The 22,400-nt window shown below is 41.6% G+C and overlaps 3 protein-coding genes and 2 long non-coding RNA genes across 5 annotated transcripts in view; 4 read left to right on the forward strand and 1 right to left on the reverse strand.

Moving 5' to 3' along the window:
• The first annotated feature begins 262 nt into the window (after window positions 1–262).
• enam (enamelin) lies at window positions 263–2,368 on the forward strand. The gene is made up of 8 exons (XM_019876487.1): window positions 263–332; window positions 397–457; window positions 562–585; window positions 743–805; window positions 882–953; window positions 1,376–1,402; window positions 1,466–1,567; window positions 1,811–2,368. The coding sequence occupies exons 2-8, from the start codon at window positions 404–406 to the stop codon at window positions 2,108–2,110; spliced, it is 642 nt and encodes a 213-aa protein (XP_019732046.1). The 5' UTR covers window positions 263–332; window positions 397–403; the 3' UTR covers window positions 2,111–2,368.
• Window positions 2,369–5,485: 3,117 nt separating this feature from the next.
• On the forward strand, window positions 5,486–6,944 carry LOC109519761 (uncharacterized). The gene is made up of 5 exons (XR_002169021.1): window positions 5,486–5,564; window positions 5,767–5,922; window positions 6,012–6,093; window positions 6,648–6,720; window positions 6,824–6,944. It is a non-coding gene; the product is annotated as an uncharacterized LOC109519761 (long non-coding RNA).
• Window positions 6,945–7,042: 98 nt separating this feature from the next.
• On the forward strand, window positions 7,043–11,607 carry cnga1a (cyclic nucleotide gated channel subunit alpha 1a). The gene is made up of 5 exons (XM_019876475.1): window positions 7,043–7,127; window positions 7,263–7,367; window positions 8,190–8,296; window positions 8,724–9,334; window positions 9,429–11,607. The coding sequence occupies exons 1-5, from the start codon at window positions 7,060–7,062 to the stop codon at window positions 10,377–10,379; spliced, it is 1,842 nt and encodes a 613-aa protein (XP_019732034.1). The 5' UTR covers window positions 7,043–7,059; the 3' UTR covers window positions 10,380–11,607.
• A 3,044-nt stretch (window positions 11,608–14,651) lies between these two features.
• LOC109519937 (uncharacterized) lies at window positions 14,652–19,461 on the reverse strand. Its single transcript, XR_002169057.1, has 3 exons — window positions 19,386–19,461; window positions 17,749–17,821; window positions 14,652–15,585 (listed from the first exon to the last, which is right to left on the reverse strand). It is a non-coding gene; the product is annotated as an uncharacterized LOC109519937 (long non-coding RNA).
• The window catches only part of tacr3a (tachykinin receptor 3a), a 20,440-nt gene continuing 16,920 nt past the window's right edge, over window positions 18,881–22,400 (forward strand). Inside the window, exon 1 of the mRNA XM_019876815.1 lies at window positions 18,881–19,721. Coding sequence (XP_019732374.1) covers window positions 19,354–19,721 — 368 coding nt within the window. The 5' untranslated portion in view covers window positions 18,881–19,353. The remainder of the gene's footprint in view (window positions 19,722–22,400) is intronic.

The raw sequence follows: 22,400 nt of genomic DNA on the forward strand, positions 1-22,400 counted from the left end.
GTGTGTGTGTGTGTGTGCGTGTGTGTGTGTGTGTGTGTGTGTGTGTGTGTGTGTGTGTGTGTGTGTGTGTGTGAGTGCTCCTTACACAGCATGTAATTAAAGATAAGAAGAGACTTGACCCCATGCACTTTTTTTTTCGTATGTGAAGCATATTTATCTCTTCAAACACATTCTTCTTTGCGCATGGTGGGATTTGATTGGCTATGGTAGCACGCTCAGGTACTGTATATAAATGGTCTCCATGTGCAAAAAAAACAAAACAAAAAAAACAGCAGGTACTTTCCACCCCTTCAGAGACACATCATCTTCAAATTATCCACACCAGAAAGAAGGTGAGACTTTAAGTAGGTGACTTTTATTTGAAGCAAAACCAACAGAATTATATTTCTTATCTAGAGTCCAAATGGAGCGAGCTGTCATGATGATGTGCATGTTTGTCGCATGCTCGACTGCTCCCGTAAGTCTGTCTTCAATTTAAAAGATTTCAAATGTACCTACGTTTACACGTTAACTACGACGATTCGACTTCATTTATTGTTTGCGTATCTTCTCCCGCTGTAGGTTCAGGAGAGTCAAAGCAATGAGGTAAGTTGGTCTAATCGCTGTGCTTTCTGTTATACGATATGTCGTATTTATGATGTTAGGCCAGCGGACATCACGGGATGATGGATGTCTGAAACGGCAGTTGTAATCGTCTCTATTGCGCTTGCGAGCTTGGAAATGTCTGGTATTTCTCCAGCAGATCGCGGCGCATGCCAGTGAGGCCCTGAGGTTGATGGAGATGTACAGGTTATACCAGCAGCAGGTTTGTAATTGATCATTTCATTTGGATACAAAAGAATATACAAATCCATATGCCCAATTTGTCTTTTTCTCTTCAGGGGATAGTGGCAAACCCTTTCCTTCCTGCGTCGCAAACATCCGGAGCAGGAACTGCCGGTGAAGCTCCTCCAGTAAGATTCCAAACTACTTCAAAAGTGGAATGAAGGCAACTGAACTCATTTTGCTTGATGCATATGCTACACCTTTGAATTCAAAAGGCTTCTTCAGTTCTACCTTTTAGGCATCTCTATTTATCTCTCGGGGGTTTGATTGCCATGGTCTGATTTATTGGAATATTAAAGGAAATGAGCCATTCTTTAGGGAGGGATCTCGGACGTTTTTGTAAGCCGATGATAGGTGGTAAGTCAAAATGATTAGACATTCAAAATAGAGACATGGTCCCCTTTTACAGTAAAATAAAGGCCACTTTACACGGAAATGTAGCATTTGACTGCACTGTGACTTTAATACACAATTTGTGAATATTACGATATATCATATGAAACGAATTATTTCTGAAGTCGGTTTGTGTTGATACAAATATTGTGTCCAGGCTGAGCTGACTGAGGCAGTACCCAAGGTAAGCGTTCCCACTGTGTTTAATGCACCCAAATGCAAACACCCATGTTTCTTTCTTCTTAAGCGGATGGATACTGCACCAGCTCAGGCAACCACTGTGGGTCTTCCTCCTCCTCCTGCAGCTGCTCAGCTGGTTGGAGACGGATCAGAGGAGGAAGAGGAGGAGGTGACAAGCTTGACATTTAGCTGAATATCGATTGATCACTACAGTGTGCACTCCCTCTAATTGGTGCAAATGATAAAGCCTTAAAACTTTTGGCATGCAGAAATAAGTCTTTAAAACGACGCTTCAGATTCAGATATTCTGTTGAGAAAAAGGGGCAATTAAAAAAAAAAAAAGCAATGGATAAATTCACATACACACACAAAAACAGCGAATACATACTGTTGTCATTTCTCTGGAACACAGGATGACAATCCTGCCTCAAAAGCTGCTGCTCCTGTTGCCCCCGTGAACTCTGACGAGGCGGAAGAGGCCGAGGAAGCGGAAGAGGCCGAGGAGGCGACTGCGGTCGAGGCAGAAGCGCCTGCAGCGGAACCTGCAGCAGACCCCGCAGCTCCTGCTGATGTGCCATCAGTTGTTGATGCCCCCGCAGAGATTGCAGCAGTTGATGCGGCAGCTGTGGATGCTCCCCCTACATCCCGAAAAGCCGCTGAAGGGACAGTTGGGGAAGTCGCCGCAGAAGCTGCCGCTCCACCAGCAGCATAGGCCGACGTTGCCGTAATATGATTGTGCCCTGCATATTTCTGGCAGCTAAAAATGTCACCGTGTAGGTTCAGTTGCAAAAGGTGCAAAGGCATGAATATAGATGGAAGAATACGCTTTGCTGGGTGCATGTTGACATTGTACAACAGTCGCTATACTGCTCATGCAAAACAAACACGATATTGCATCTCTCTTCGTGTGTTCATGTTTTATTATCGTTACCACATACCAGCCTCTTAAATAAAGGTCAGATACCATAAACGGTTTCTATAGCTTTTTTATTTTATTTTTTATATCACAGCATAAACACAAGGCAAAGGACAAAAGCGTGTGACAGGAGTTAATGCCATTTGGGATCTGTCATGATTCTGTTTTTTGTTTAGATTACGTTTTGGTTTTGTTTCCTCATGTGCTTTTGTCTTCCTGTTTGGTTTTGTGTCCACCTGGTGTCAACCAATCAGCTTCCTCAACCCTTTGCGTCTTGTCCAGGTGTTCCTTGTTGTCTCGTCAGTTTGCTTGTATTTAGTTTCCTGGGTTCTGTCGGTCTTTGTAGGATCATTGTGTTACTGTCATGTCTTTTTGGTTCTGTTGCTGTCACGTTCCTTTGTTTAACTGTCATGAGTTTTTGTTTGTTTGTCATTTCGGTTTATTGTAGTTTTTCACGACTGTGTCTATTGGGTGTCATTTTTTTCCCCCCAGAATACCCCCGCAAGTGTTTTTTGTCAATGCATTTTGTTCAGTACTCCCTGGTTCTCCTGCCTCCCTGCTTTTTGGTCCTCGACCATCACGCACAAATGACAGGATCAAGACATGATTCGACATCATTATAGATAACCTATTATAGATAACCTGCTTTAATCATTAAGGTTCATGCATTATTTATTGAGGATATTAGGAAAATGGGATGTCCTGATTGTAGCAAGTGCCTAAAAGAGATTCTGGTTCATAACTCATTGAAGTGTGAAGCTTGCATATTCTCCCCGTGCTTGTGGCATTTTTGTGGGTATTCCAGCTTCTTCCCATAACAAGCAGATGTGGCTTGCCACATAATTGTTTTTACTTCCCACTAAAGGAAATAAGGCGCAGCTATTTCATGTTTCTTGCAAAATACCTCTTTTTATTTTGGAAAAAAAAATCTGTATCAAAAGTGCATACTGAACTTTAACTGGCAATGATTTCAGCGGACCATTTCCCTGCTTAACATAAATTAAGATTATAACTGTATACTTTAATATTTACCATCCCATATTTTCCATGACTTACGATTCTAAATCCAATTTGATGGAGAAACTATTCAACAATAAAAATGTAATTCTGAGACAATACTTTGTATATGTATGCGATTGGCCGGTGACCCGTACAGGGTGTACCGGTCCTTCTGCCTGAAGTCAGCTGAGGTAGGCTGCAGTATACCCGTGACCTTGACACGGATAAGTAGTACAGAAAATGGATAATGTGTATGGAATATGATGAGGCAATGATACATTTTTATGGTTTTCCTAGTCAAAAAGGCCCTTTAAAACAGTGTTTCCCAACCTTTATTGAGCCAAGGCACGTATTTCACATCAGAAAAAATTAAACCACAGCATACCACTGAGCAAAATTCACAAAATATGGATACATAAGTTCATGACGTATCTTTGGTCATCTAGCGGAAGAGCATTTGATTGTTATGACTGTTACTATTTGTGGTTGGTAACTAGGCATAGATCAATCAAGAATTTTTTTTTTTTTATATAGAAAGTAATTTTTTGTCAAAATACAGTAATAAAATTGACATTGGACATTTTACCGCGGCACACCTGATGATCTGTCATGGCACACTAATGTGCCACGGCACACCGGTTGGGAATCACTGCTCTAGAGTGTAAAAAAAAAAAAAAAAGTTGGGTGAACTCAAAATTTCAAGGCAACAAATTGATAACATTTTAAATTTGACAAATCAACAAAATATGTATATCATGTTGCTGTTGTAAAAATTGGCTTTCTCATATTTCACTCAAAAGAAATAAATGCCCATTGTATTGTCCCCCGAACTTAAAGATATCAGTAAAAACAACTCAGCAAATCGTTTTAGAGCAAACAACTTGCTTGTTCTGTTGTGCTAACATTGCTATCATAAATTTCTATAATTTATATTTAAAAGTTTTTCACTTACAATCTTAGCACCCAAAAATATAACGTTTTTTACAGTGTTGTAATGTAAACAGATTTGTGATTACATTTGTGACAACATAAGCAGCAACATCTGGTATGAGATCAAAAATACTGGACAGGCAATATTTTGATTCAACACAGAGGAGTGGGGAAGTAAGCCTGGGGTGTTATACTTCACACCCTGCAGCTGCAGGTGGCTTTCCCGTTTTTTCTTACACCAGTGCATCTCAATTACTTTCTGTCAGCCTCTCCCCACAGGAACAAGAAAACAAAGACAAGACAACAAGAAAAAAAAAATCGAAATGCATCAATTTTTCTAAAATAAAAATCTAATAAAATAAATGACAGCACCACCGCCACCTGCTGTAGTGGATGTGCAGTTGCACTTTGTTCTACTACAGAAATAAAAAGGATATTTCCCAGGGTCACAGCAATCCTCCTGGCATCCCACCATGCCCCCTTGGAGGCCCATTCCATTATTTGAGAAGAACTGCTTTACAAACAACTGCTTTTCCACCTTTCTTTGCTTTATTGTTTATAACTGTATTGACAAAAAGACTGCAGATTTGTAAACCAGTTGTCACTGGCTTCAATATCAGGTATGACTCAGTATTGTTAATAAGAAATACATTCATGATCAATTGCTGCCATAAACCCAACAGCTCAACAGCTATTAACTTACCATGCGGCCATTAAATTTGAATATTTACAAGGTTAGAAAGGCAAAGAAGGTAGCAATTGTTTGTGAGCATTAGCGATTAAAAAGTAGGAGGAGAACATGTCCTAGCGCAGCCAACAGGGAGAGCCGCTGAGCCAACATACCGCCGTTGCCTAAAAAGGAAGATTAAAAAAAGTGAAAAAAGCCACTGCATTGCTCAACACTGCCAGGGGTTGTCATGATTCTGTTTGTGACCAACAGGTGGTACTGCAGGGCTCTCCCTGCAGCTGCACACCTGTTAGTTGTTATCTAATTATTGCTTTAAAAGGACTCGGCATGACCACTCAATGTCAGGTCATTGTTTCTTTGTTGCTGTCATGTCTGTTTGTTTGCTGTAGCTGTCGTGTTCTCGATCATGTTTTGTTGACTGTCAGTTTTAGCTACAGCATGGGTTTTGTTTGATACTTTGGATTCTTTTTGTTTTTAGGACTTTGTTTTGGATTCAGTTTTCTCTGTGTTTTATTAAATACAATTCGTCAAGTTCACCCTGCTCCTCCCTCCTGCCTGCTTTTTGGGGTCCACCACCACCTCGCAACGTGACAGGGGTTCAGACGCCACTTCTATCTCTATTCTTTAATTAAGGTACGGGGGAAGGTCTACTCTACCTGATGTGAATCCTCCACGAGTCCGCATGTAATCGGATCAGAGTTGGATATGGCTGAGTTTGCTGACAGAGCACGTGTGTGTGTGTGTGTGTGTGTGTGTGTGTGTGTGTGTGTGTGTGTGTGTGTGTTTGTGTGTGTGTGAGACAACAACAGTCTTCTAATGTCGCCTCTCTCAACAGAAAATACACGGAGAATAATAGAAGCTTCATCACTAAATGGGCGTCAGTACTGTGGCCGTCCACTCTGTGAAGGTATCAATCACTGCATGGCAGCGACAAGGTGGACTTTGCCTCCTCTCATTTCAGCCACCTCTAATCCCCCTAATCCTTATCAGGGTCGGTAAATCTGTGTGACATTATTAATTTAGCCCCAATGCTTTATCCATGTCAGTGTTGCCTGTAAGTACATTTTTTGGTCCAAATAGCTTCTGAGGAACTTGCACATCCCACTGCAGATGTCAGCGCTTTTTGCTGACAAGAAAATGGACTTGCTAGCTGGAGGCCAAGGTAGGTTAAAAATAATACTTTTTTTTTCCAAGACCTGTCAAAAAGGGATTCTGTTCATTTTGTTTTCACATTGTCGGCTGATGGGAAAGACAAGGCTCTCATTTTGCTTTACTTCATCTCAGGTGTACAGTAGTAGGCTATTTTCCCGTTTCTAAATATCAATGGACACTAATGCAATTCTTTGGCCTAATTACAGAATTCAAAGGTATTTTTTGAAGGACTAAAAACATATATGTACACCAAATGAAGCAAGGTTTGATTTTCTTCAAATTGTTTTACCCATTTACCCAGACTTTATAAAGATATTGAGACACTGGTAATGAGATCTACTGAGGGCTGATTACAAGGGAAGACAAACTATGGTGGAAGCCAGGTTCTTTGAGACATTATCTGGTACTAGCTCAATAGAACAATACTGCAAATAACTACTGGATGGCGTAATTATCCCTGTATGCTGTAATACAGTATTGTCAGAAAGAAATGACTAATTCCATTTTAGTTATTGTTGTGAATCTTACAATATATGCTTGAAGTACTCATTGATAACTCTGCAGATCTGCTGATATGACTTCATCGGCCGCCACTTGACTCAGGACAAGAAGTTGTGCCAAACAAAAGGGTCAAAATGTGAGCGGACTTTTAAATACATGTTGTTTGAAGTAGGCAAAATGGGCTTTTTTATTTCTTATGAGTGTACTTTCTCACCTTCTCCAAACTATATTTGCTGCAGGATTACGCCTCAGCCAGTCCCAAATCGTCTCCTCAACACAAACAGCAACAACAATGATGAGTACGTACAGTTCTTTAGTCATTAGGAGATACAATAGGTCAAGATCTTGTTTTGAAGACCGTAGAAGCTAATTTGATGCCTTACGTCATTATCGTGCTCTCTTGAGAGAAGGTGGAGAAAAGTGATTACATTTCATCGAAGAAACAATTCACTGCTAACTGTCAACTTGTATTCTAATGCGCAGAAAGAAGGAAAAACAAGAACAAGCAGCAAATGAAAAGGAAAAAGACACGGATGTAGATAAGTAAGTGTATCATCCATCAGAACTGGCGTAATGGACAACGAATGAGGACTAAAAGTGATTTGAATTTTTTCGTCATTCTGTTCTGTTTTCTTTTTTTCTGTCTGCTTTGTTTTTCTTTCTTTTTTTTTTTAACAGGCCCAAGGATATATTTGTCATTAACCCTGCAGGAAATCTTTATTACAACTGGCTTTTCATCGTTACATTACCAGTCATGTACAACTGGACCATGATTATCGCTAGGTGACTCTTTTCTCAACCTTTTTATTGGCATGGTGGCTTAGTACCATTTTATAAAATGTGAATTGGGTATGTGATGAATTCTTGACCCAAAGGTAATTTGGCACTACGAATTTATATTCTTTTAAATGTAAGTGAATGCAAAATGTCATCATTTTGAAGTTTGTCATTTTTTTTGGTTTGTTTTTTATGCACTGAAATTTAAAGCTGCACACCCCTGAGGTATTAGAAATTTGTCAGTCTACTTAAAGAGGACATGTAGAAAAAATACTTGTGTGCAAATAGTTGGGTCATTGGAGGGCCTGTGCACCTACAAAGTCTGAAAGTGAACAACCAAATAAATCTATTGTTGTTAGCTGGCTATTTCCAAAAATGTGTTTCCACTACGCGGAGCCATTTCTTGTCACAACATCATAGCTCTACTTTCAGTCATTATGGTAACAAAAGCCGTATGCATAGACAGAACAGTACAGGGTGGTTGGGGCGAGTAGAGGCTCATTTGCATGAGACAGGACCGCCCCAAAACATGGTCATTTCAACCTGCATGTTACAAGTACCGGTATTGTACATGTTGTGTCGTAATTTGTTATGTATTTATTGAACTGTTTTAGTCCTATGGCAAAACTTGTTTTATAACAGGGACAAATTGGAATTTATAGTCTTCACAAAACTGATTTTGCTCTACCTCAAAGTTTCTACAACTGTATGTAGAGTTATGTGTATGTTCAGACAAGAGCTGGTCATGGCATATTATTTATTTTTTTTAAATGCACACCAACCTGTCGTTAGTCAACTGTGTTTCTGGTGGTGTTTTCCCGCAAACAGGGCGTGCTTTGAGGAGCTGCAGCACAACTACATCCTTTACTGGGTCTTATTTGACTACGCCTCAGACCTCATCTATCTGGCTGATATGCTCGTCAGGACCAGAACAGGTGAAAAAAAAATATATGATCTACGATGGGTGATGTTTTATAGGGTAATTTATATGGGAAGTCCACCCGAAAAATGTAGTATGTTCTATGCACCATCACTGTATTCTGATACTGCATTTGTGGGATGTGAGTTGAGGAGCAAAATCCGAGATAAACAAAAATGGCTGGATTTTACTGCTTAACTGATATTTCACATACGCAGTATCAATTAGTGCTGTGCTTAGACTTGTGGGGCTGCATAGAACGTATTGTTGTAAAGAAATTTATTGGGCTGAGTTCCCTTTTAACCCAAGATGTCAAAAATTTCTGTTACATTTTAAATTTACATATCTTCATCTGTTGCTGTTTACTCAAATTTACCAAGTATTTATATCTGCTCGTTTGCAGAGGCCGACACATTAACACATTGACTTTGTACCTTTTGAAGGTTACCTTGAGCAAGGCTTGATGGTGAAAGATGAAAAGCTACTTCGTGACCGCTACATCAAAAGCTTCCAATTCCGGCTGGATGTTATCTCCATGTTGCCCACTGATGTCCTGTATCTCTTTCTGGGTCTGGACTACCCAGAGATTCGAGTCAACAAGCTTCTGAGGATTGGTCGCATGATGGAGTTCTTCACAAGGACGGAGACTAAAACCAACTACCCCAACATCTTCCGCATTGCAAACTTGATCATGTACATTCTCATCATTATCCACTGGAACGCCTGCTTCTACTTCTCATTTTCCAAGTCAATTGGTTTTGGGTCAGACGAATGGGTATACCCAGCTGTTGATGATCCGGAGGAGCCAGCTTTTGGCCAGCCCATGCGGAAGTATGCCTTCAGCCTCTACTGGTCCACATTAACCCTGACCACAATTGGAGAAACGCCACCACCGGCCCTCGATTCTGAATTTATCTTCCATGTGGTTGACTTCTTAGTTGGGGTTCTCATCTTTGCCACGATTGTGGGAAATATCGCTACCATGATCTCCAACATGAATGCTGCCCAAGCCCAGTTTCAGGCTCGGATTGACAACATTAAACAGTACATGCAGGTAGATTATCTTCTGATTTTTGGGGAATGCAAGATTGACTGCAGTGTATCGTTGTTTGATTGAAATTGATTGCATGAAACTCTGTCAATTGCAGGTTCGGAAGGTCAGCAAGGAGCTGGAATTGCGTGTCATTAAATGGTTTGACTACCTGTGGAACAATGGCAGGGCACAGGATGAACGTGAGGTGTTGCGGTATCTTCCAGATAAATTGAAAGCTGAGATCGCCATCCAAGTTCACATGGAGACACTCAAGAAGGTTCGCATTTTTGCAGACTGTGAGGCAGGCTTGCTGATCGAACTAGTGCTCAAGCTCCGACCTCAGGTGTTCAGCCCCGGAGACTACATCTGCAAGAAGGGCGATATTGGTCGTGAGATGTATATCATCAAAGATGGGAAACTGGCCGTGGTCGCAGATGACGGCGTTACTCAGTTTGTCGTGCTGGGAAGCGGAAGTTATTTTGGTGAGATCAGTATCCTTAATATCAAGGGCAGCAAAGCGGGCAACAGGCGGACAGCCAACATCCGCAGCATCGGATACTCAGACCTCTTCTGCCTGTCCAAGGATGACCTCATGGAGTCGCTCATGGAGTACCCGGATGCTAAAGGCATGCTGGAGGAGAAGGGCCGACAGATCCTGTTGAAAGATGGCCTGATTGACTTGGACCCAGCTAACATCAAGCCGGAGGCCAAGGAGCTGGAAGAGAAAGTCAACAAGTTATACAGTACGATGGATTTGATGCAGATCAAACTGAAGAAGATTCTGGAGAAATACAAGAAAACCGATAAGACTCTGTGGCATCGCATCAATGACCTGGAGCGCCTGACAGGGGAGGAAATAGAGGACGATGGTGAGGGGGAAGAGGATGTGAAAAGGGAGGAGGTTCAAGTGGGAGGGGAGAAAACTGAAGATAGGGGTGGGCTGGATGAATTAGGAGAAGAGAAAAGGGAAGACCTGAGAGAAGAGCAAGAGAAGCCTGAAACAAAGGATGTGGAAGAAAAAGGCAAATATGTGAAGAAAGATGACGAGCACAAAGACAAAAAATAACTGAAATCCGACGTTTACACAAAATCATTCTTCTTTGTGGATAGAGCTTTCAACACGAGTCTATTTTCTGTATTCAGACCCAACCGACCAAAAATAGCTGAACATGCCCAAGTAACTATGGAAACTACATACAGTCAAATGCCAATGGATAAATATAATTTCATAAAAACAAAGGATTGAAATTTGGATAAATATGTCACATGTATTGTCATGACCACTGTATTATATCTCGTGCGCTGCTACATCTATTTCTATTTTTGAGGTACAATTTTTGTATTTAACTTGTGCATGTCATTTAATCACTCAAATCGTACAGTTTTATATTTTCTTATGTTTAAGCGTTGTACTAATATTCAAACTACAGAATGTTACTTAAGATAAAATGGCATAAGATAAAATTAAACATTTTTAAGAATACAAACTTTGGCTCCCTTTCCATAAACACTTGGGCTTACTATGCTACTGTAATTTATAGTCGTATGTTGTAATTTGAAAAAGCTAAGTCATTTTTAACTGGTACTTGATGCTTAAGAGTTTGAAAGTTAGAGAACCAGTGGGATACAAAAATTTAAAAAATTATTTTGATTAAGAATTGCATACACCTGTGACCATTGTGAGAAGATGTGCTTCTGAGAATGGATGAATGGATAATTGCATAAATCCACCTTCACCTGACATCACCAGGCACTTGGAAGCAAGATACTTTAAACTGCTTTTACAGCAAATTCAGAAACGCGTTCTGTCTGAAAGAAGTCACCCTAGCAGACACGATACATTCAAGATGATCCAGCAAGTGTTCATATGGTTGAAGTGAAATCTGTTGTCAAGATCCTCCATTCTTATTTTTTCCAAATTGTGGAAGTAGTCTCCACCGCCCCCGGATGCAAGTGCTGGGGGACGGAATTCAGTCCTGCATTGTGGAGCATCTTTTGTGTTGGTCCCTGGGTTCTAATAACTAAATTCCATTAAAACTTCTCATCACAAACTCTCATCAAATGATGAGGAAAAAAAAAGGCCAAGATGAAAATAAAGCAGCTTGGAGAGCTGGTGAGAATGAGTGCAACTTTTAGTGTGTTGGCTTCATTGAAAGCAGATTTGTGTCATCTTTTTAATTCTTGTCATTTGTCCTACTTTGTAACAGACTGCGTGTCTATTTGTCAAAAGATAGTGGCAGACAGATGTTCAATTAAATTCTACTGTAGGTGGTGAATTAAAACAATGAAGCAATTAAGGGGGTAAATAACTGAGTCATACTTAAGATTTTTTTTTTTTTGCTCATAGGCTTCCCTTTTATTGAGAAGTTTGAATTCTTAGATACTGTCATAGGTGTCTACTTCAATTTAAATAAAAAAAGGAATACTGAAGACATATGTTTATTATACTTTGAAGAAAAGGTCAGAATTATTTTCACGATAATTAATGTCACCGTGTGTTGTAGTGAAGGTCAATACCAGACACACACCCTGGCTGCGGTGCAGACATGGCATCTGCGAAGCTGAATTTGAAAGTGCCACAGTGGTCAAAATGGGCTATTCTTCTCTAAGAAGCTCATATGAACTACATTTGTGAGTCCTTGCAATCATTAACAGGCTTGAAAGCTCACAACTTTAAGTTACGGACAGTGTATTCATAGATGTGGCAGGGTGGTAGGGTGGATTGGGGGACATTTCAGCCTCAGGTGCACCAGATGGGGATGTGGGCATTGCTGGGGCACTCGCTTGAAGCCTCCCTGGCACTGGAGAATGACTCACAAGCTGGACCAGCGACTGGTTAGCACGTCCACCTCACAGTGCAGGATTCCATTCTGGCTCTGGCCTTCCTGTGTGGAGTTTGCATGTTCTCCCCATGCCTGCGTGGGTTTTCTCCGGGTACTCCGGTTTCCTCCCACTTCGAAAAACATGAATGGCAGGTTAATGGGACACTCTATAAGTTGTCCCAAGGTGTGATTGTGATACGAATGGTTGTTCGTCTATGTGTGCTCTGCGATTGGCTGGCAACCAGGTCAGGGTGTACCCCGCGTACTGCCCGAACACGGCTGGGATAGGCTCCAGCACACCCACAACCCTCGTGAGGATAAGCTGGAGCATGGAGAGGCAAACTTTTATTCAGTTTAAACACGAATAGATTTCCTGTTTACTGTGGTATTTTTACATATGATAAATCATTGAAAAAAAAAACATTAGAGTAGGCTTTATACCCGCAAAACTCTGATGAGATTTTGAATTTTCTATTGCACTTTGCAATATCACAGATAAGAGATCTCTTCTGATTCATTGTAAAATCACAAAACTCGGAAACAAAAGTAATAAAATTGTGACCACTATTCCAATAAAAGTTTTGACTCATTAAATGTATGGGTCTGTCATGCACTTGACGCGATGAAAATAGATTCTGTTCAGGGGGAAAAAAAAACGAGTGTTATAAGTATATATTACAACTCACTCTACCATACAATTATCATCACTAACGAGCATGTGAGTTTGTAGACACGTTACTGTTCACTCACAGACATCATACTTGATATAGTACTGTATATCCAATTTTGCACATTATGGCAGGTGCACAGTGTTCATCTATTTTCTGAGAGTGACACCGGTCCTGAACACATTTTTGTCAATAATACTAATTTTCTACATCTCAAACATGATATTTTTTCTTATCAGGGTTCCAAGTGAGGGGCGACCGGGTGGTCGGCTATTTAGCGTGTCTGCTTCATAGGTTTCGATTCCGGCTTCAGCTTCCCTGTGTGGAGTTTTACACATTCTCCCTGTGCCTGTGTGGTTGGGTACTCCAGGTACCTCCCACATTCCAAAAACATGCGTGGCATGTTAATGGAACACTCAGTCTAAATTATCCCCAGGTGTGAGTCTGAGTGTGGATGGTTATTCATCTATATCTGCCCTGCGATTGGCTGGCAACCAGTTCAGGGTGTCCCCAACCTACTGCCTGAAGACAGCTGGGATAGGCTCCAGCACTCCTTGCGACCCTTGTGACGAAAAGCTGATCTGAAAATGGATGACTGGATGGTTACACGCATACCAAATTCCTCTTTTGCATTTCTTCTTTGCCCTTTGACACATATGGCCCTTTTTGTGCCATACTTAATTCCTCTTTTCTATTTATTTAAAACAGTTACTGCAACAGCTGCAATGGTTGTGACTTATATCTGCCACTTCAGTCATGTAAGCACACAGTATTTCATCTTGTCATACGACTGGATACATTTCTCATGTATGATCTCAACAAGCTCTGTTGTGGTTCCATTGTATCAGTAAGAGGTGTATGTGTGTGTGTGTGTGCGTGTGCATGTGTTTCGCCTGAAATATATAATGACTAAATTTCCCATGTTTAAACTGACATGTAATCTAGCCTTCCCTGCTCGAGGTCTGCTTGCAGGACTCAAATTCCCTGAGGTGAATGGAAACCCCTACGCTACTTGACATCGTATCAGTATGAATATATAAAAATCAAACTTCTCCTCCCGAACACCGCCCTCAAGTATCCACCTGGTACTTTCTGTAGTTGAGTAAATAAACGCTCCTAGCCTCTATGTGAGGAAATACGGTATACTTACATTGATTTCACAGATGAGTTGCTGCTCTGTATGAAATGTGAAATGATTAGCAAAAAGTGTAGAGGGAGCAGTTCTGTCTCTCCCACCTTTCCCATTCACAGCTGCCATCCTTTGACTAAACTTCCATACATGCCGCATGTGTGTGCAGCACGGCCTACATTGCGGTGATATTCAAAGCACGTACTCCATGTTGTCATGAAGTCAATTTTGAGAAGCCTATGAGAATTTCCTGGCAGAGCAGGAAAGGCGCCGTGATCGAGTACATGCCATTTATCCCGGGACATTTGCTGCTGATTTCCCAGAAGAGACATTTCTTGGGAATTCATTGCCCAAGGGAGTGTGACTCGATTAAAAAAAACAGCAATCATCAAAAGTGGAACACAAAGTTGTGTACATGAAGAAAAAAAGAAAGTATTACATAATTGTGCATATTGCATTTTCTGTTTCTAATTTTAGATGCTGCATATGCCCCAATCCCCCCCTCCCAACACACTATTCACACTTACATGTAAATTAATTATTGTAACATCATAAAGGGCTGAAAGGAATATACTCATGATCTCCTGAAATATCAAGTATCAAGTACAACTTTATTGTCAAACGTGCTGTATGTGCAACATACAGCACAGATGACATTTTTTCCCTCTCATGACAACATACAACAAGAGGAGCCAGTGCGGGTGCCTGCGCCACCATCAAAAGAAAAGTTAACATAAAATGAAAAAATAATACAAGACAACACATTAGACACAGACAATCGTGTATATAACTCCATTCTCTTAGGAATCAGAGCTCCTGTTTGTGTGTTTGTGTTTTGTGGCTGCGACAAAAACAGAAAGAACTCGAGCTTCGAGCACCGATGAGGGGCCCTCACAGCTCGAGCCACATTGGGATACTGGCACGTTGGGGTACTGACACAATTAAATTACATTTTTATTGAAGAGGGCACGATAAACCTCTAACATGGATTTTCTTTCTTTCTTTGTTTTCAGAGGAGCAACAATATCTATCAAGCAATTTCTCAGGGAATTATTGTTTTACAGATGTAGAATTATTATTAAAGCACATTTTCAGTCAACAACAAAAATATGATACAAATGCAATCAAAGAGGGGGCAAAATCCAAAAGTAAAACATGCTCTTCTGTCAGCAACCATTGCAGTATTAATCAGTGCTCAGAATCACAAATGTTCTTGATTGGCACTCTCAAAAGTCCAGTTTCCTCTGTTAATGGTTCACAAAAACACATCCGTGGCGGTTTGTAAGATTTACAAGTCACTGTTAATAGCAAGACTTTAAGACAAATGGCTGCACAGCACAGCAAACTCCAGCTGGAATAATTGAAGTTGAATTCTGAGGGAGTCAAACATTTTTCATGCAAATATATCCGAAATTGGACATTTTAAAAAATTCCGTTGCCATGGCAGTTCGACGTGAACAAGAGCAGGCAACAGCATGTCATATCAAAGATGTGGTTGACATCACATTACCGACAGGAGTTTATATTTAATACTAGACAAAAAACAACATGCAATACCGCTGAACACACTCAAGTACACCTGGCAATTTGCAGAGAAGATGCCTGGGCTATTGCTTGGCCAACACAGCTCTTTCGAAGAGTGGCTTCATTTGCCTGTGAGCAAAAAAGAAATTACATGCATGGCAGTTCAATTATGAAGACAGTGATGAAACACAAGAATACATAATATGTGGCTACCCTATTACACTCCCCCCCTGCCCCCACCATTCTAATCGTGGTGGTGAACACAAATGTGCCAAAAAGTAAAAAAAGTACTTAGGTTTACATCATATAGTGCATTTCCAGCAACCTGAGCTCACTGACCAATTTATCATGGGGTTAATATAAAAAAAAAAGCCTACTGTGTGTGTGTATATGTGTGTGCATGTTATTCAATGCATGCATTGGAGAATGGATGGTGCTCAAAAATATATTAAAAATACACACACACACACACACACACACACACACACACACACACACACACACACAGACACACACACACAGGCAGTCGAATGATTTACAGTGGAGATCATGCCTTTCACTGTCATTTAATAGTAAATAACTATTGACTCAAGTTACATCCACATAATTAACTGGTTCAGTAATTGACTCGCGTGATATGAAGTGATCACTACACGGGCAATAACCGCCACAACGAGAACAATCCCACTTCTCCGTCTCGTTCTTGATCAATTTTTATGGCAGCTATTCGTTACTACACCTTGGTTCTTCTTTTGGTAGCCTTATAAAACGCCCGTCCCTTGTTTTGTCGCCGCCGCTTGCTGTTGTCTACAATTGTCAAAAGTGTGCCGTTTGCGTTTACTCAAAGTAGCCGCTCATTTTCTCTTCTGCCATTGTGGCTTTGTTTACGTTTGGCTCAGTACACTGTGGGATGCGTGACGACCTATGGACCCATTTTGAGTTAATATTTTCCTCCCTTTCCAAGCAATCGCCAAATTTCACAGCTTGCAATTTTGCAGACATACTGCAAAGACAAAATAAACAACTTGACTCAGATTTTTGCTGTCATTTGTGTGTGAGAATGCATTTTGGGGTCCAGTTTTATTGGTAACGCACGTTCAATAAAATACGGTAGATCGATAGATGATTTCACGCTAGTTGCACGCACTAATTCTTTCGTGCATTCTTGTGCGTGAGTCATTCGAATTTGAAAGTGTAATAGTGTAACGTCACCGCCATTGTTCACCATTCAGAGTTAATTTTCTTCATATGATGGTTCATTTACAAAAGCTTTTCGACGGAACAATGCCTTAGCTGGGGCGGCCCGGTAGTCCAGTGGTTAGCACGTCGACTTCACAGTGCAGAGGTACCGGGTTCGATTCCAGCTCCGGCCTCCCTGTGTGGAGTTTGCATGTTCTCCCCGGGCCTGCGTGGGTTTTCTCCGGGTACTCCGGTTTCCTCCCATATTCCAAAAACATGCATGGTAGGCTGATTGAACACTTTAAATTGTCCCTAGGTGTGAATGTGAGCGTGGATGGTTGTTCGTCTCTGTGTGCCCTGCAATTGGCTGGCAACCGATTCAGGGTGTCCCCCGCCTACTGCCCGAAGACAGCTGGGATAGGCTCCAGCACCCTCCGCGACCCTAGTGAGGATCAAGCGGTTCGGAAAATGAATGAATGAATGAATGCCTTAGCTGCTTTCTTGACCTTGGGTCTGCCTGCCTTTGTCGCCAGGCCACCACGCGGATCTGAGCACTTTGTGCTGGCAACAAACTAATCGTTAATTTGCATTTTGCGCTCACGTTAGGGGGCCAAAGTTACTGTGCAAGAAAGTGTTTGCGCTCCATATCTGTGGAATTGCATTCGGCACAGGGTTAACCGATGAAATTACCTGTGTGATTAAACTTTTGGTCCGAGGTTTTCCTGCAGAGTGGTCTTCAATTATTTCTCAACCTCACACTCACACGGAAATACAAAGACATCACGTCTTAGCACAAAAACATTCCACTGCACTCTGAAGTGAAAGACCAGTACTGTTACAATATGCCTTTACGTGCCTCCTTAATAGGAACATAATCTTCGGATGTTAATGTCCACTGTTCTGACTAATTGGGAAATAATTGAGAGGAATTTCTCTTTGGTTCTTTGGTTGACCAATCAGTGGCTGTCTCTAGTACAGCTGCAATCGTCAAGGACAATTGCTCCCTAAGTTGTGACGCATGACACAAAAGCTTCTGGGAAATGAGCTGAGGACTGCTCTGACATTTCGTACAGCGATGAGGCGACATTTCAATGAGAAAACAACGGTAATTACCTGATGGACATAAGGCCTTTCGCCATATTCGGGAAACAGGTAAGCGCAGCCTCTAGGAACAGCAGGTTTCACACTATGGGGGAAAGAATTTCAAACTTGTTTCAGATCTTAATTGTAACTTGAGTATTTTTGAGCCATCATATGTTTAAAGCATCATGTGTTGCTTTCAGTTTAGATTTGCGGAAAAAAAACATTGTTCCACTAGTCTTCAGTCATTTGGAATTTGGACCTCCACATGCCCCGGGTCCAAACAGGTGGAGAGTGTTTGCCTTGCAGGATTCCGAAACGAGTACACAGGTTGGCAGTTCGAGAGTGTGCGATAGCAATCATCCTTTGAATAGATTATGCATTGTAAGCAGGTGTCTGTGTTTGCCACTCTCATTTTGTACATTTTGAATTGAGTGTATCGTCTTAGATTGAAGTCTGTATTCCGGTGTGCTATTAGGACTTTTATGAAGTGGTCTGAGTACAATAATGTTTAAAAAAAAAAATTGTCATTTGTCATTTGTCATTTGATTTATGTGTATAGTATTTGCTGGATCCAGTGCAGTGTTACCTTTTGCTTCATTTATTTATTTATTGATTGAATTCGAAAATATTTGAGTTTTTTTGTTGGGTATTTCAAGATAACTGTATTTTTTTTAATTTTGCAAACGTTTTATACACACACAATTTTTCAATTTTCAATTTTTCAAAACAGCCGTAAATAACTGATACGGGAGATTTCCTGCAAACAGCCTGTTGAAGTTAGTATGCTAATGTGGCCCTCAAAAAGTTCCATTTTCATACATGGCAACATTTCGAAAATGAATTGCCCGCCCCTGTCGCTGGGGAATTAACTCCAATAATGACTCTGTGGTATATGAAAACTAAAAAAAAAAATGATTTGGAGGCTAAAATAAAACTGCCATCCACTGAATCTGTTGGGGAACTGATCCACCCTACTCACCCTTGTGACAAGATTATTGAACCCCAGGGTGGGGGGGGGGTAGTTATTTTTCTGATCCATAGTATACATACGATGTTGTAGACAAGGTTTGAAGCTACACACACACACACACACACACACACACACACACACACACACACACACACACACACACACACACACACACACACACACACACGCACACACACACACATACAGCTGGAATATTTCAATATCCTTTATTTGGCTGCTCCCACACGAGATTAGGTGGGTTGAAAACAAAATAAAGGCAGCACAATGCGCTCTGAGTGATGACGCGCAGTCCGACTTGCATTTGTTATTCATGAAGTTTAAAACAGCACCCACAAGTGTCGATCAATCTCCTCCAGTTTGTGTGCCCACTCCACTCGTGCGTCAGCGAGTGCGCACGGCGTCCAGCGAATGCCGCTGCTGCTCTCAGAGCCTCACTCAACAGGCATTTACGCACACTTGCACGTCTGGATCAGTCGCCTGCCGACGAGAAATTATACGGGAGACATCATTCGGATGGGATGGCTATGTTTAGTTATGCTTGTGGTCCTGTTGCGCACCGTGGTACCTAAATCTCTGCAGTCCCATTTTGTCCCGCGTCTGTCTTGGTAGCTCCATTTTTTTTTCTTTTTGGAAAGGAGACAAGAATGGCAGCTTCCCACAACGGATCGAACCTTACATCAAACTACACGAACCAGTTTGTGCAGCCGCCGTGGCGCGTCGCCCTCTGGTCCGTCGCCTACAGCTCGGTGCTGGCCGTGGCCGTGTTCGGCAATCTTATCGTCATTTGGATCATTTTGGCTCATAAACGCATGAGGACGGTGACCAACTACTTTCTCCTCAACTTGGCCTTCTCGGACGCCTCCATGGCCGCCTTCAACACTTTGATCAACTTCGTCTACGCGACCCATGGGGAGTGGTACTTTGGGGAGGCTTACTGCAAATTCCACAACTTCTTTCCGGTCACGTCCGTGTTTGCCAGCATTTACTCCATGACTGCAATCGCCGTGGACAGGTGGGTTCAGTCCACGTCGCCGACTGCCTGTGGCCCTCGTTCACAACAATCAAAACAGCATCAGTCTCATAATCATACACGAGTATAAGCTGTATATAAGAGCTATTATTAATATCATGTATACTTTACAGTTGTAGTTGGAGATTGCAGCGGTGCTTATCACACTGGAGGAGGCGTTATTATAATTTGCCCCTCATACAGTATACAGTAATAACTAATTAGGCAGCTGAAAGCTTGCAAAACACCTTATGTGGGTTGTTTTAATTGCACTGCATCACGCTGGGAGCTCTTCCCAATATTTCCCCTTTTATGTTAGGGAACTCTTTTTTTTTTTTTTTTTTTTTTTAAATCCTTGTCGGTGTTGGGGGAGAGGGCCTTTCTCTTCCTCTGCGTGTTCGTTAATTTCGGATGATGAGGATGTTGGTTATCCAAATACAGGCTGGAGACGATGAACAGTACCTGCGAAGGTTTTATTTTTCTTTTCTGCAGTTTACAAATCGATTCGAGCTCCTGAGAGTTTCAGATTTCGTCAGGAAGCCCAGAGAAAATACAGTCATGAGAATATATAGAGACAATATGATAATGAGAGGCGGGGAGTTACGCCTCCATGCAAATCCTGGAAACAAAGAAAGATCGACGCAATTCGATCTTGGCATGTTGGGAAAGTCCAGACCTCTTCCGCTGTGCGTAAATCTTGAGATAAGAGTCCCTTCCCGGGGGAACTTGTCGGCCTTCAGGGACTCTCACGAGGTGGGGGTCAAGAGGCACTAAAGGTGATTGTAATCACAGTAAGCAGGAAATACCTTCAACAGCATTCTACATTCTTTGTTCAAGGGTTTGAACAGAACCAACAACAGAGAGGGGCTAAAAAAAACCCACAGTAAGGAATAGATTCCTTAACATCGGCTATAATAAAGACTCCAAAGGATTGTTCACTGTACCCCAATTGACTCTCTGAAGAGCTTTGCAAAGTTAGAATTTCTTTTGAAGTCCTCAATGTGTGCACGTGTATCTAATATTGTGACTGTGGAGGAATTCTGCTGTCCACATGAAATTGAGCCTCTTCGAGGCACGATCACAGCAACACATAAATATTTCAAGCTCCAAAGCATGTCAAATGGGAGAAAAAAAGAAAGGGAGAAAAAAAACAAATTATGCCAACTTCAATCTCAGCATGAATTCTCAATGTCTTCTACACCCATTCTTCCTCTGGGCTGTGCCACTTTTCATCAACAGAGGCTTAAAATGAAATCTTGAGCTTAAAAGAACTCAAATTGCATGGAAGCCGCTGTTTGGAGGGCATCTGGTAAATGTGTTGCAGAATTTGTGTGCAGTGGACTGATGGGGTGGGGTTGGTCTTGCCTACTATGGCCGATGTGTTAGCTCACTGTGCTATAGGTGCTTTAAAGGCATGTAGGGGAGGCAGTTTCAAATGTGACTGACCGCTTTCTCACTCACCCTATGTCGCCATCCATCGCATTAATTTCGCTCACGCTAATTCATAGTTGGCACTGAGTGACTGCGTGTGTACAAGGGATGGGCATTTCACTCAATCTCCATGATTAACTTAGGGGTAGGTGGCACAGAGGATGAGTGATTATCAAATCCACTTCACAGTTGAGAGCCGGCCTTCTTGCGGGGGGTTTGCAAGTTCTGCACATGCCTGCGTGGGTTTTGTCAGGGTACACCAGTAGTAGGTGGCACAGAGGATGAGTGATTATCAAATCCTTCTTGTGGGGGGTTTGCAAGTTCTCCACATGCCTGCGTGGGTTTTGTCAGGGTACACCAGTTTCCTCCCACATTCTAAAAACATGCGCAATCGGTTGAAGGCTCTAGTCGCCTCAGTGAAGGTCTAGTGAATGTAGTTTAACTTCCAATAGTCTTCCTTTTTTATCTGTAGACCGAATCAACAGCACCTCAGCAGCTGCCCAGTCATGCACTCCCTTTTGCCACCAATTGCACAATCAATCACTCTATTAGTCAATTATTATGCCCGTCCGCAGTGTGTCTCTTGCCCATGTGACTTCAGGTAATGTGGTGATCGCTATCAGATTGGCTTTGCACTCATCATGGGAGCATCGTCTGTCATGGCAGTGGCTTGATCATAATTGCGCATGCATGTGCGTGCGTCACTGTTGGTATATGGCGTGAGGCATCGTCCTTGCTGGCGCACACTGAGGGAACGATCTGTTTCCGACAGGCAAGCTCACTTTGGTTTCTGTAACCTCCAGCTATATGGTCTCTTTTGTCCTTTCGATTTCATCAATAAAGTATTTTTTTTAATGAAAAAGAACAGCGTGACCTGAGTGATGCCGAAGTAACCCCATGTTATGCTTATTTTTGTACTTTGCTCTTCGCTCTCTTGAAATGGCACAAGGCCACAGTTCACATTCAGACACGAGTGTCCTTCTTTTCACCTCAATGTGGCTGGCAAGTGTGTTTGAGTAACCAGTGCAAAAAAATGAAAGATGCTGTGTAAAAGGGAGATGAATTTGCGAGAAAAAAACAAAAACAGCTTGTGTTCCATCATGTCTGCTAATTTGTCTTGTTTAGTTACAATGTGTTGTGTTAGTATCTGAGTCAGTAACATTAACTCTACGGGCAATTTCTCTTTCTCTCCTTTCCGAAGCATTGCATCAAACAGGCTTTTCAATGTTTATAACATTATTTCTAAAAAGT

The sequence above is a fragment of the Hippocampus comes genome, unplaced genomic scaffold, assembly GCF_001891065.2.
Source record: "Hippocampus comes isolate QL1 unplaced genomic scaffold, H_comes_QL1_v1.1 scaffold51, whole genome shotgun sequence".
NCBI lineage: Eukaryota > Metazoa > Chordata > Actinopteri > Syngnathiformes > Syngnathidae > Hippocampus > Hippocampus comes.

Excerpts from the sequence above, each read along its gene's own strand:
- cnga1a (XM_019876475.1), top strand. The coding sequence starts at position 7,060 with ATGCGCAGAAAGAAGGAAAAACAAGAACAAGCAGCAAATGAAAAGGAA. Across the intron at positions 7,368-8,189 it reads TGGACCATGATTATCGCTAG|GGCGTGCTTTGAGGAGCTGC; the intron begins GTGACTCTTTTC and ends TCCCGCAAACAG. Across the intron at positions 9,335-9,428 it reads ACATTAAACAGTACATGCAG|GTTCGGAAGGTCAGCAAGGA; the intron begins GTAGATTATCTT and ends TGTCAATTGCAG.
- enam (XM_019876487.1), top strand. The coding sequence starts at position 404 with ATGGAGCGAGCTGTCATGATGATGTGCATGTTTGTCGCATGCTCGACT. Across the intron at positions 458-561 it reads TCGCATGCTCGACTGCTCCC|GTTCAGGAGAGTCAAAGCAA; the intron begins GTAAGTCTGTCT and ends CTCCCGCTGTAG. Across the intron at positions 954-1,375 it reads CTGCCGGTGAAGCTCCTCCA|GCTGAGCTGACTGAGGCAGT; the intron begins GTAAGATTCCAA and ends TATTGTGTCCAG.